The sequence below is a fragment of the Lichenostomus cassidix genome, chromosome 1, assembly GCF_008360975.1.
Source record: "Lichenostomus cassidix isolate B80296 chromosome 1, HeHo_3.0, whole genome shotgun sequence".
Lineage (NCBI taxonomy): Eukaryota > Metazoa > Chordata > Aves > Passeriformes > Meliphagidae > Lichenostomus > Lichenostomus cassidix.
Window position 1 is genome coordinate 89567089 of NC_139479.1, and position 14208 is coordinate 89581296.

Here is a 14208-nt window from a genome sequence, read left to right on the forward strand (position 1 = left end):
CCTTCCGGCCCGCGCGCCGCCCGCCCGCACGAGCGACAGCGCACAGAGCCAATAGCGCCATCGGACGGCACCGTCCCTTCCCGCCCTCACGGGAGATAAGCCAATCAGAAGTGAGAGCCGCGCAGGCCGCTGGGGCGCACAGCCAATAGGCTGAGAGAAGCGGCAAGAACGCGCGCCGCGATTGGCAGGCGCCCCGGTGGCCGGGCGCTGTTGCTAGGCAGGGTGAAGATGGCGGCTCTGGACAGGGTGAAGGTGCTGGTGCTGGGCGACTCCGGTGAGTCCGTGTGCCCAGGCCGAGTGTCCCGGGGCTGCTCATGGCGATCTGCTCCTCACCTCCCTACCCAGTGCCCCGAGGGGCCGGGACCGCCCGCTCTCACACAGCGCTGCTCCCGGCCTCGCCGCCTGTGGGCCTGCCGCCCCTCAGGAGCTGTTCTCTCTGTGCAATTGCAGGTGTCGGGAAATCGTCGCTCGTTCACCTGCTGTGCCACAACCAGGTGCTGGGAAATCCCTCCTGGACGGTGGGCTGCTCCGTGGATGTGCGAGTAGGTGACGCGCAGGGCCTCTAGGTGGCCCTGAGCCTGAGGTGTGAGGGAAGAGAAGGGCCTTGGCTTTTTATTTGAATCACTCTCCGCCCCAGAAAGAGGTGTACTTTGATCTCGTGTTTTGGTGAGGGCTTCATCTTCTGGTGCAAGTAGTGTCAAATGCGAGCCAAGCACTGGTGTAAGCAAGCTGTGACTTTGGAGGCTGTCAGAATCAGACAGGACACTTGTCACTCGTAGCTCCTCTCCCTGCTGCAGTGGCCACTGGCATGCGACAAGTCACAGGGTGGCCAGTGCCTTGGCAAACAGGGAAGGCACAGCCGAACTGCCAGCCAGACACAATGGGGAAAACCAGTTTGCTTGTTTAGGTTGTGGAATCACAGGAGAGTTCTGGGTGATGTCCATGTGTTAGAAAAACAAATTAAAGTTTAGGACCCGACATGCTTCAGTGCTCTTAGACCTGTGTTGATGCCTCAATAATTTCTAGTTTTCGCTCTCCATGTATCTGTAACTTGGTGTGGTTCTGTGCTTCTTATAAAACGCTGAAAACCTCTGTTCCCAATGCCTATAGCCAAAATAACCTCTCTGAATAGAGATTGCAAGGACATGTTCATTGCTCTAGAGCCCGAAAATATGTAAACAGTGAGTTGGGGGAGCAGGCCTGGGGTGGTTAACATCTTTGGATAAGGATGTGATGGGAGAATTAAGGACCAATATGCTGATACAACAGAGCTTATAAAAAGTGAAGAGCTCGTGAGCCGCCATCCATTTTGGGTGTAGCCTCATGAGGGGGCTTGGCTTGCCCTGAATGTACCTTCAGGCCTGAATAAATTTGTCCCCTTTTTATTCTCCTGTCTTTGTCTTGGCCTCTGTTTCAGGTAGCCTGCTTTAGGCATCAGGGTGAGGAAATTAACAGGAGAAATTTATTGTTGAGACCTGGGCACCAGGCATGCAGAATTTATAAAGACGTGTTACAGAAAGCATAGCTGAAGAAAAAACTAACCAAGACAATTACTGAGACTCCCTATCTAGGAAAAAGATAATAAAAAGGCTGAAAATGTGGGCTGGTTAGCATGAGAAGTGAGAAATCAATAACCAGTAGAAGATAGAATACTAATTAATGAAGAGAATTACATAACTTGTGAGCCAGTGAACACTAATTCCTTTGTTTGCTAAAATGTACAGTTTTAAGTTTTGATGACTGATGTACACTTGGTGAAGTGCTACCCATGTACCTCAGTGCTGAATAAGGTAGTGTTGATTTTCTAACCTAACTGGGTTAGAGAGTTCATTTCCCAGATTTTGGTGACATCTGTGACCATGGGGTTGCTTCTCCTCCTGACTACTTGCTGCAGGACCTGCTATGGGAGGAATGAGGGTATTCATCCAGCAATTCTTTGACCCAGCCTGCAGCCCTCATGGGACATTGAGAAATGCTTTTTCCTTCATCACTCTTTGCTGCATTATCCTTGAAATGCATTGTCCTAGGTTAGGAATGTATTTCCAAAATTTGAGTAATTTGAGGAAATCAGGCAGTCCTTTTTGACTGTAGAGCAAAACTACCCAGCAGATCTGGGGACAGAGGGTGTTGATTAATTCAGCTGAGATGTCAGAATTTGGAAAAAGACGTGGTCAGTTGGAATCCAGTGCTGCCACCTGTGTTAATATTCTTGCAGTGCTGCCATGTGGGTTTTAACAACTGTAAGAAGTCAAGACCTTAATTTTTCATTTACTTTAGCAAAATGTTATTTCCAAGCAGATGATGAGATGTTAGGTTTGTTAATGCTGACATGCAAAGGATGCTCCCTGCTTGGTTTCCCCAGCTCCATCTCATGTAAGAGCTGTGGTATCCAATTGCTCCTGCTTGACTCATTCCTTCTCTCTTCCACTTGAGGGGTTTGAAATGGTGTCAGCACGAGAATTTCTAAATTTCTATCCAAGTGCAATAATCCTTCCAGCTGAAAGTGTAAGTGTCATGTGGATTAACTCCTGTAAGTTGGTGCTGTGGTTATGTATGGTGTGAATTTTTCATCAGATCCACGACTACAAAGAAGGGACTCCAGAAGAGAAGACCTATTACATTGAGCTGTGGGATGTTGGAGGTTCTGTGGGCAGTGCCACCAGTGTGAAACGCACACGAGCTGTGTTCTACAACTTGCTGAATGGTAAGTTTGCCTGGGGCAAATATGGCTTTACTACTGTTTCTGTTAAGAGCTGTCTCTTGGTTCTGGGGCAGAGTTCCTTGTGGCCTGGCTGAGGGTTGCATTGTTCTCTTTTCAGATTTATACAGGAAAAAACTGATACTGTTCATAGGCAAAATTTTATGGATTCAGTTGTGAACAGCAAGTATTTAGGCAAACCTGTGCAGATGAGCTTCATTAGCCTTTCACTTCAGTCTTGTGTAGCTGGCACAGCAGGGAGGTTTTGAAGGTGCAGTGGTATCCCTTCCAGCTACACTTGCAGACATAAAGGTTGCCTTCACCTTTCAGGGCCTGATATGCTGCAGAAGTATGATTCATATTTTCTAGTCTGTTCAGTTGTAAAACCTACAGCAGAGAAATCATTATTTGAATTTTTATGAACTTTGATAAGTTACATCCTATCCTGGCAAACTTGAACTGTCTCCCATAAAATTGCCATATGCTGATAACCATCTTGCCTCTGCTCGCTTAGCATACCAACTTATTTTTAAGAGTTGAATTTTGCAACTTGCTGCATGTATAGAAAGTAGTATTCTATGCCTTCTGTTGAGATATTGTCTTAAAGGCTCAGCAGTGCATCTGTGCCTCTAATAAGAGCAAATAAGAGATGAAAAACATAACAGTGCAGTATTTCAGTTGTTACTTTTTGTCATCCCAGGATAGTTCACTAAAAATAGGTGTGTATCAAACTAACAACTGCTTCTGAAAATCTGACTTAAATGTTCTGTTTGATTCTCTTTGTGTGTTCCCACTTATTTGAAGGCCTTTCAATAATGTGTTAAACCACACAATAAACATTTTTGGTCTGTAATTAACTAGTTATTTCTTCCTTCTTTCTCAGGGGGAAAACTGTGTTAGGTACTTCTTGCTTATATTGTTAACCAGACTTCTGTAAATAAGGCTTGAGTTGTGCCCTCAAAACAAGCCTTTTTGGTATATGAAAAAAAATTTATTTCTTTTTGATACCAAATCCCCAGTGTGCTCATGAGGGTGGGTCAGACTTGGAAATACCTTAGAACAGCCCATTAGGAAATGAAATCTTGGACTCATGCATCTGAATTATAATTGATGACATTAAAATAGAGTTATTTATCTCCACTGCCCAAAAGATATTAATTAGACAGCTCGCATATGAAAACTGTTGACTTTGGTTGTTAACCTTGAGTCTTGTTTCTTTCATTAGATTAATTTCTCCATTAGAGCTTGTCTCACAAATTGCCTCTGTTTGACTTGATTTAAGAAGAGAAGATGAATGCATTCCTTCTGCCTGACTGCTTGTGCTTTCTGGGCTTGTGTTGGTCTGGAAGCCTGAGATCCAAAGACAGTTAATGTTTGGTTGTGGCAGTGCCTGTGCAGGCTGTCAGGTTGTTGACAAGGCTGGGTACACTTTGGTTTTGGATTATCCACAGATCTGCTGCTTTGCTAACCCTCCACCTGACGTGGACCAGGATAGCTGAGGACAGTGACTGGGCAGTAAGGCTTTGGCTTGCAGACCTTAATGTGGGAGGAACATTTCCTTGAGTAGTCATTGGTCCTGCCTGTTCTTTTTGGATGTTGACAGAATCATTTTCTGCTGCTGCAACTGACTGGGCAGGTTTCAAGTGAAGCAGATAAGAGAACTGACCAATCAAAGACATAACTGAGGGAGAGTGTCTCGGGGTGGAGAGTGTTTCTCACAGGTTGTGCAGCACTGCCTCTGGATCTGTTGCTGTAGGCCAGGTTATGTTGTATCAGGAATTTTCTCCCTACACTGGGATGGACCTGAAGCTGAGTAGCCTTTTCATACTGTTACTGAGATAAATGCTTTGGAATAGCGCTATAGTTGTGATATGCTGGGAACTCTCCCATGAGAGTGTCTGTGCACTGTCATGTGGGGTAGTGGAAAATGTTTGTGAAAATGTGGTTTGTTCATAGTGTGTACAGTGGGTGGCACCTTTGGGAGTTAAGGTGAAAGATTAAAATAGTAAGTTTTTTCCACCTGTAGGCTGTGAAGTGTTTTGAGAATGAATCCTGATGCAGGTAACTGGTATTATTCCATTTTGTCCTTGAATTAATGATAGTTTGAAGTCTGAAGGAAGTGGGAACATTCCACATATTGCAGAAGGTGTGAATAAATAGAAGAAATTTGCTAGCAGGAGCTGGTAATTAAGTCAGGACCTGTGGTTATCAGAAGTCAGTATCTGTTAATAGCACAGCTAGGAAGTTTGACTTTATCTCAGAATTTAGATTCTGAAGGCTTATGGTAATGAAAAATGCTAGAAGCTTAACCTTAAGTACAAGAAATCTTATTAATTCATGCTTCTACCAGCCATTTAGTGGACTGTGAAATTTTATCAGTGTCTGTTTCCCCTTTGGATACCTCCCCAAGTATGTAGAATTAATTCTTGAAAATGGAGGGAAGCAAGAATTCTCTCTGAACTTTTTTGAAACAAAAAAAAGCCTTTAGACTTTATAGATGGTGTGACAAAAAAATAATTGTGTTTGCCAGATAGGTAAAACAGAGAAAGGCTAAATTCTCTGCTGCAGTAATACAGAATTTCAGTATCATGAGAAGCAGACAGAATCAGTGAATGCCTGTGAGCCTTTTGCAGATTAAACCCTGGGGTGGTTGTTTGTTTCCTGCTTTCATGTGATTTTTCTCTTAGCTCTTATCCAATTCTTGATAAGCGGCTTTAAAAAACCTGTTGAATCCTGATATTTTCAGCCTTACTTATTCCCTGTAACTGAACTGGTTATACATCCCTTACTTCATTCTCAGATATCTGAGGACCTGCAGGTGTCATTTTGGTAAGATTAGGAAGAGAATATGTATCATTAAATAGCATCTTGCTGTCTTGTCTTTCACTCTAGGCATAATTTTAGTGCATGACTTAACCAACAAGAAATCCTCCCAGAATTTGTATCGCTGGTCTTTGGAAGCACTCAACAGAGATGTGGCTCCAACAGGAGTTCTTGTGACAAATGGGTGAGTGAAAAACATACATGCAGTGTTAAGACCCAGTAATTCCAAGCTGTCGTAGAAGTCTTTGTTCTTCTCTAAGGCTGCTTGGTCTCCACATGACAGTAGATGTGGTTAGACTTCGAAGAAAGAAGGAAAGAAATGGGGGCTGTCAAATAATTGAGGTTGTTGATTATTTATCAAAAGATTGTTGATTGTTTATTTTGTTTTATGCTGCCACATAGGCCATTCTGACAGCAGATTCCCAAACTGTGTGGCAGAGAAGAAACATCTTCTCCTTCCTTGCTTTAAAGGAGAAGATGTTTACTGCATCTTTTATTAGTCTGAGGCCTCTGTGAGAGTGGGTCCAGTCCCTGATACCTGAAGATTTCTTTGTCTGTACTGAGAGGTGCCATTGTACAGGAAATGTCATGGGATGTTGTGTCTGGGCCAAGAGGCTTTCCCTCCATGCACCAAGACTGAGGAAGTTCACTTCATAGGGTTTTGGTTTGGGTGATGAGGGAATTATTTTAGGAGCTTAGCTAAAAGAGCTTAGAAAACTCTGCTTAAACAACATGTTCATAATTATCTCTCCAACACCTTGTCAAGGATTTCCTCCTCTACCTCTGTGTTCCTGTCATCTATCTAGTCAAGGAGGTTTTAAGATCGATGCTAAACCTCACACATGAGCAGGAAGGCAATAATGAGGAGTAGCTTTTTGTGGGAAAAATGTCTGTTGTTTATCTGTCAGTTCTGGTACACAGGTGTTTCTGTAGCAATGTAGGAGATGGGAAAGAGGATTTGCATTGTATAAACTGCAAAATTCTCCAGTGTTTCCAGACAGGTTCTTCACAATTGCTTAAATTTTCAAAAGTTTAATTTCTGTCAAGTACAGATGTTCAGCCACTAGCAATTGCTTGCTCAAGTTGTTGCTGTTGGTTGTAAAATTACTTTCTAGAAAGCTTGGTTTAGGTAAAATGAAAGACAAGTGATTATCCTAGCTGAGGAGAATGATTGAAGCTTGGATTCCTGTGTACTGACTTAGATGCAGAAGCCCTTCATTAATTTACAGATACTGCCCAGTCTCACTTAGATAAATAGATCATTAATAAATAAATTACTGTTTTTTTGAAAGAGATGGGGGAGGTGATGTTGTCCCTGTGTGCACTTACATGGCAATCACCTCATTCAGGACTGTATTTGTTTCCCTCATCAGTGACTATGACCGTGAACAGTTTGCTGATAACCAGATCCCACTGCTGGTAATAGGAACTAAGCTGGATCAGATCCCAGAAACTAAGAGGAATGAAGTTTTGACCAGAACAGCTTTCTTGGCTGAGGATTTCAATGCTGAAGAGATAAATCTGGTTAGTATCCTTGTCATCAGTGTTGTTTTTCTTTCATATGGGTGTGAGTCCAATTTTTAGTAAGTAAAGATGTTGTAAAAAACTTGGGCTTCTGGAGATTTTTTCAGTAGCGCCAGGGTCATGCACATTTTGGTTGGCTGTGCCCCTTGCTTAATGAAACAGATATCTTTGTTTCTCTATAGGGAGATGTAAAGGGTGTTAGATAAGGTCACTGAAGCTTAGAATTGATGCTGGCAGTTAAATTTTCTATTTGCTGTTCATAGCTCTGACACAGGCTGTCTGTGAATGAAACCTGAAGATGACTTTATATAGATAAATAGGTACAAAAATACACATGTGCTGTGTGAATAGTTGTATACACACTCACAATCTCAGGTGTAGCCTGTACAAATCACTGCTTGACTGTATAGCTGGTGGTGGAAGGAAGATGTGGAGCTGCTTGGAATTCTGCAGTTGATTCACAGAACAGAAGTTGGCCTTTTCTCTGAAATGATTGTGAAGCAAAAATCAGCAGACTCAATGTTCTCCCTCCCTGATGTGTGTGTCAGGGGAAACGGTGTGTTGATTTCCTTGTGTTTGGTTTATTGTTGTCTTTTGTGTGTTCTAGGATTGCACCAATCCTCGTTACCTGGCTGCAGGTTCATCCAATGCTGTCAAACTAAGCAGGTTTTTTGATAAGGTAAGTCAATTAAATGATGTTTTATTATCCTATCCCAGAATGCTGTCTGGGATTTGAGCATGAGCAACAGTTTGAGCTGCTCCTTTCATGTTCCACTTCTTGAGTCAGTTCAAGCCTGGGGTGTGGAGGCCAAAGATTGGTCTGCTTTTGGAACTTTACAGGAGATAGCTGGTCTGCTTGAGGAGTTAATTCTTGATTTGCATAGAGCACTGAAAAAGAACTCACAATTGTGCAAAGACACTCTGCTTATGCTTTTCAAGTCATCTGGCATGCCAGAGGGATTACAGCATTCTGAGGTAGTAATGTGGGGAGGTACAAGACTAGTTAGCTCTGTTGATCCTGGTTAAAGCAATCTTCAGGAATTAAGAAATTAATTAAGAATATTACTCTGCCTTCCCAAAAAAAGAGACCACCAAGTTCCACTGTGAAATGACAGAAGGAATACTCTGGTTTAAGCATCCCCTGGGCAAAGATAGTGTAGTGGGACTACTGTGCAGTAGTAGGAACCTCTACCCCTGCAGATAGGGATGGGAGTAACTGACTGATGCAGAAGGAAACACACAACCATCTTCTCCATTACCCAGGAGGGCTAAATAAAGTGTGCTGGAGTTTGGGATAATACAGCACACTTAATTTAGCTTTTCTGAGAACGGCTGGAGGTGGCAACTCCTTCTAGGGGTGCTAAAGCATTGTACTAAAGCAGTAGGCCTGGAGCAGAGATGTGGGGTCAGACCTTATCCCAGTTAGCCATGAGTTTCAGTGCTCACCTGTGAACTGTTGGTTGGAATCTGAGGTTGTGCATGTGCTGTGCAAGCTGAGATCATTCTCTGTTGTTCCCAGGTCATAGAGAAGAGATACTTCTTAAGAGATGGCAATCAGGTTTGTCATTTTTCCTCCTCTTTTGTTTCATTTCTTCCTGTGTAATATGAACTGCTGACACAGTCCTCTTTAAAACATGGTGTTCATGCAGCTTAAATGATAATGTGTGCTGGTGATTGAGTTCTTGTATCTGTGGGAGCACAGCTGTTATGGATAGATGGAAAAATGGCTGACTTGTCCACAGAGGTATTTGTCTGTAATGTGATTGGCAGTGAAATACTTAGGTATGCTAACAGTACAAGTTGGAAGAGTGAGGTAAAATGGGCAAAAATTATTTGTTTCAGCTCTGTCAGCTTCAGGCTGCTTCAGGTTGCAGATTTAGGCCATGGATGCTATCCTGAAGGTCAATGAAAAGGCTTTTTTCACAGCTGTAACTAAATTTTATGTTTAATACAGGTAGTTTTCATAGACTCAGCAGAACCACTAGACAAATGGCAGTATGATACCAGCATGTAAATCATCCCTAAATGACTGAATTAACTGTTTTCAGCACAGTTGGGGAAATACTAGCAAAATGACTTCTGGTTTGGGCACGCCACTTCAACTCTTGTGCTCCCACCACCCCACCTGCAGTCTCCCATGCAGGGAGTAGTGAAGTTGTATTTACCATGTGTAAAGCTGTTGCAAATTACCATGAAAAGCATCTCTGAAGTACAATCACATGTATGGTTAGAGGTAGCTGTGCTGAAAGCCCCTTGGGGGAGAGCAGGAAAAAAATAGTCACAAAATACAAAATGCTTCCGTTCTTTGAGCGCTTTTTAGTGCCTTTTAGAAATAAATTCACTTTTGCCTCTTTCAGTTCTGCATGATGCCTTTTTTTCTTCCCCTCTCCTCCCCACTTTCTAGTGAAAGGAAGTTTCCATTTCATGGGACTAATGTGTTAATGCAGAAATGTGCTTGTGTGCTGATTGTCTTTGATGCATGATATAAGATTTTTATTTTTATTATTTGATCATATTTAGTGGCTAGCCAGGGATTAACTATACATTCCTTATGGCTGTGTGCCAAAGGTTGCAGCCTGCTGACAACTGTCTGCTTCACTGACAAGAGTTCAAAAGCCTAAAACAAATCCTAAGTAGCAAACAGTCATATTTAAAGAGGCAAAATCCAAATTGGAAATGGAGGTTTCAGTACAACCTCTGATGTTATCATTTGAAGTTTTCTACTTAATGTAACTCTTACTAGTGTGTTTGTGGGTTTTCTGCAATAGGTCACTACAATCACTCATGTTTTGAGATATTTCTGTTTAAAAACTTCTTCACGATGAAAAGAATGATAAGCTTCAAATTCATAGCTATGACTTCAATCAGATCTCAGATAAATAAATAATTGCTATTTTTAATTAGTGACTTTGATGTAAAAAATGCTAAAGCAGATAATTTTTTACCTATGGTGTCCAGCTACTTTGTAGTTATAATGGTTGCGTTTTTCCTTTTTTAAATTCCCGAGGCAGTTTTCATGAGGTGAACCTTTGTACAAAATCTGCCTGATTTTATTCTTAGATGTGATTGCTTTTCAGAGATGAATAAAACAATACCTCAGTGAATACCTTGCCTATCTGTTTAAGTTTTGGGGCTGAAAACCTGAAGAAAATTTAATCTGTGGAGTTTCTAGTGGACTTCTATTTTGGGAAAGCTCTTTAGTTCTCTGTTTACCAATGAAGTGTGTAACCTGAGCAATCTACTGTGAATTGTAGATTATGTTTTTGTCCCCTACGATCTGTATATGCCCATGTTCTCCTGGCATGATTTGTAGTGCTTGACTGACTCTCTCCATTTTAATAGACTGTATTTCCTATGAAAGTGTGGAATTGTTTTGGGAGGAGGTGTTTACTGTGTCTGCTGTTTCTGCTTGTGTGTAGTTAGTAAGGTAAAAGTTTTATCCAAGAGTTTTATGATGCCAATAGGACAGATATGCCATATTAGAAAACAGCACATCACTTCCTTTTGGGGATTCACAGATGCATTGGATTGAAAATCTGTCTGAGATACTATTAAAGCCAGAGAAGCTTCTGATGGTTTCAAGTCGATTTTCTTTGTAAACATCCATTGTCACTGTGTAAGGAGTGTCTCCAGATGAGCTGCGAAAGCAGCAGTGCTAATCCTTTGTATTATTGCAGCCTTTTCTATTCTGATGGTTTTCTTAAAGCTTTCAGCCATTGATAAAACTGTACTTTCAACTGCCAGTGAAGTGCTGCTGCCCATGTTTGAAGGTGTTTGAAGCCTCAACAGCCCTTTGATAGGACTTGGTTATACTGTTTTATAGTTTCAAAAATGAATGGAGGAGAAATTCTTGTATGCACTTGAATCTGGGGGGGAAAATGCTTTGAAATCTGTCATTAACTGGGTTAAGATTGAGCCTTTCAATCTCCCTTGCTAAAAAGGCTTAAGGAGCTCCACAGAACAAATGAGCCATAGTGAAGCTGTGCAGTGTTTAATTAGTGGTGCTCCTCCAGCAGTCAGCTGAAGCATTGTAGCCCTGATTCTGGAGATGGCATGGAAGAGGATGCTGCAGTTGGCTTGGTAACAGTGTGGGCTAGAGGGAGCTCATGCTGATTCTGACATGACAACTTGTCTTCCCTCTCTCTAGATTCCTGGCTTCTCTGAAAGGAAGAGGTTTGGAGGAGGAACGCTGAAGAGCCTTCATTATGATTGAGCACTGAAGAAGTGGAAGATGACTTCTTTGAGTTCCTAATGACATTCCCATTCTGACTGGATGCTTAAAGACAATAATGCTTCTGTCAAGCAGAGTAAAGTGATACTACAGCTGGCTAGCCTGCTGTAGCTTCTCTTCTTGGAGAAGATTTGGGAAAGGTTTTCCAAAAACCTAATCTGAAGCCTAGAACATTTCTTAGGATTGCAGGCCATCTGGATATTTGGGAACATCTGGGGAAAGTGTGCAATAAGTTGAATGCCTCTCACACTGCTGTGGGAAACTTCTATCATACACAGCATGTATATTGGACATCCTTGTCTCCTTTCTGGAAACCTTATGGACAGTCTTTGAAATTACTAGCATTCATTTGCCTCTAAGGGAAAGATGACACCGAATGGGCCTCTCATTTACTGTAAAGTGACCAAAACAAGTGAACAAAACATGAGGATGGGTAAAGAGCTGTCTGGAAAATAATAGAATGCCTTCATTAAATGAATGGAGTGTTGTCTCACCTAGAGCACACTGTTCATCCCTATTCGAAAGGGATAAAAGCAATAGGCAAGATACAAAAAATTATTTGAAGCCTTAAAAATAAATCATTAGTAGGAAACAACTAGTGTTAATTCTGCTGCTTAAATTAAAATTGTTTACTTTGGGGAGGGCAAAGTAAATCAGGTTCTCCTGTTTATCTTTTCATAATTGCTTGTGGTCTTGTTCTTTATATTAAATTAAAAGCCAATGCATTGAAAACTGGTGGAAAAAGTAGATTTTTATACAGTGTTTATTTGGAACAAATGTGCCATGGTCCTACTGACTTAGAGGACTTAGTGGATTCAGAAAACATGACACATAAGAACATGCTCTGAATTACAATGGATAGAATTTAGAAGGAATTATGAAGCTGTGTAAAAAGAAGGAGCTGAGCATGACTAGAAGGAAAGTTCTGTGATACAGATGTTCCCTTTACATATTTAATACTAAGGATAAAGGAGACTTGACCTGGTCTGCTCTACTGTTCAGGGTCTTGTCTTCCTAAATAGCCCAAGCTTTGCACGGTTTCTCACCTCACCAGAATTATATGGAGTGGTAAAAACCTGATTTATGACAGTTTCTTCTTTCCACTCCTTCCTCACAGTCACCTCCAATGGTTAAGCCTCTGGCAAAGGCTAACTAAGAGCTGGAGTTAGATATAAATAGAGATTAATAATAAATGGGGATAGAAGAAAGTAAAATGCTGGTGTGAAATTGACAGGGAGCAGAGTTCTGCAGTGTCTAGATTACCTCTGCCTGCAGCTCTTCTGGCAGCTGCTTGTAAGTAAATGGAAAACTGCCTACTGCCACTAATCAGGCACAAAAGTGACAGCTGGGGGCATCAGTCAAACTTGTTAAAAATATGGATGCTTTGCTTTTCCTTAGGCCATTTCCAGAAAGGTCTGGGAGCAGTTGTAAACATGAGTGCAGATAAGTTTTTAGGTGCCTGTGTGAAATAGGTTGTTAGTTTACACTTAGTTTACAACCAGAAAAAAGGTACCAAAATATTAATAATAAATAACCTATGTCTGAGCTGTGCAGCTCATGGCAGCACCTATGTCTGTCTCTGATCCTTTGACAATGAAAGCTGGAATTATTTTCTCAAGGTCAGGTGCTATCTTAGGGTAACCAGATCTGGGCTCCCTCAGGTTCCTAAGGAACTGCAGAGCAGAACAAGCAAGCTTTAGTGCTATTTCCTCCTTCACTCTGTGGCACCTCTAGAGTGGCCAAATCCCTGGTTGCAGCTCACCTGTCTGTGTGTTTTAAAATATACCTCTAGCCCAGAATAAGTATATTGTTTGTTTAGATCTCAACAGGCACCTCAATTGAGTATATTTTTTCCTTCTAAGGACAAAGTGATGTGTAATGGAGTTGTGCATGTTGATACTACATTTATTTTTGCAGGAAGTTCCAGCATCTTGTCAGAACCAGGAGTATGTGAGTAGCTGGAGTTAGTTACACTGCTTTTTGCACCTTACCTCTTTCAGCTGCCCAGAAAAGGTTCACTGGCAAGCTTAGGGATGTGACACCAGACAACTTCCCTGTGTCACACTTGTTTTATGTGTTTTACCTTTCTTTTCTCTGTGCACACACACCCCTCCCATTCCCAGTGACCCTTCTATCTGTCTTACCTTCTGTCTGCCTATACCTCCATTCTCCCAGCTCCCTTTCTCCCAAATTTCTATGCCTCCTTCTCCCTCAAAGGGCTTGACCAGAGCTTTCTGGTTGATCTAGAAAGTCACTTTGATGACTGGGGGGGATACTCAGAATGAATATGAATACGAATATGTCCTTAACATGGAAAATTTAGCAAAGATGCTGCTGGCTTTTTAAGCATGTGAAACCTATCCAGTAATGGGATTTTGGGTGCAACCTTAACACAAATTTTCATTATTGATTATATTTGCAGAGGCAGCTGCAGTATGCTCCATTTGTCACAAATGAGAGATGAACTGCTGTGTGGTAGCCTGCAGTCAGTATCAGTCAGGTATGGTGAAGTCAGGGTTTGGGTTCTCATTTCTCAGTGGATAACAAGGTGACAGTTTTCACTGATTGCAAGCCTTCTGCTTTTCAGCAAAGGGAGCTTAATCCTTCTATTTCTTTTGTTAGTCAGCTCCTCTTGTTAGAAGTCATGTTTCTGTCTCACTCACCTTAGGAAGACGCTGGTTACTTTGATTCCTTTACAGGGTTGAGCAAGTGTGTGGCTTAGTGCACTAGTTTGCTTCGACAAAAAGTCATTATCATTATTGATGAACCTGTCACTGGCCGGCAAGTTGCCAGGAAGTGTGCAGAGGTAGAGCTTTCCTAGGGTGTGCTTTGCTGCAGCACTGTGTGTTAGGTCCTCAGACACACAGGGATTTTACAAAAAAAACATCACATAAGTGTCAGGTGAAGGAGGGGAAGGAAAATAAAATCAGTC

General features: G+C 41.8%; 1 protein-coding gene across 1 annotated transcript; it reads left to right on the forward strand.

Annotated features, from left to right (window-relative positions):
- The first annotated feature begins 121 nt into the window (after positions 1 to 121).
- Positions 122 to 12008, forward strand: RABL3 (RAB, member of RAS oncogene family like 3). The gene is made up of 8 exons (XM_085070251.1): positions 122 to 274; positions 451 to 542; positions 2575 to 2704; positions 5591 to 5705; positions 6895 to 7045; positions 7653 to 7724; positions 8565 to 8603; positions 11193 to 12008. The coding sequence occupies exons 1-8, from the start codon at positions 229 to 231 to the stop codon at positions 11256 to 11258; spliced, it is 711 nt and encodes a 236-aa protein (XP_084926377.1). The 5' UTR covers positions 122 to 228; the 3' UTR covers positions 11259 to 12008.
- Positions 12009 to 14208: the final 2200 nt, after the last annotated feature.

Bases quoted from the DNA above. Each gene is read 5' to 3' on its own strand.
- RABL3 (XM_085070251.1), top strand. From the start codon at position 229: ATGGCGGCTCTGGACAGGGTGAAGGTGCTGGTGCTGGGCGACTCCG. The intron at 5,706-6,894 runs GTGAGTGAAAAA...TTCCCTCATCAG, and splicing joins GGAGTTCTTGTGACAAATGG to TGACTATGACCGTGAACAGT. The intron at 7,046-7,652 runs GTTAGTATCCTT...TGTGTGTTCTAG, and splicing joins ATGCTGAAGAGATAAATCTG to GATTGCACCAATCCTCGTTA.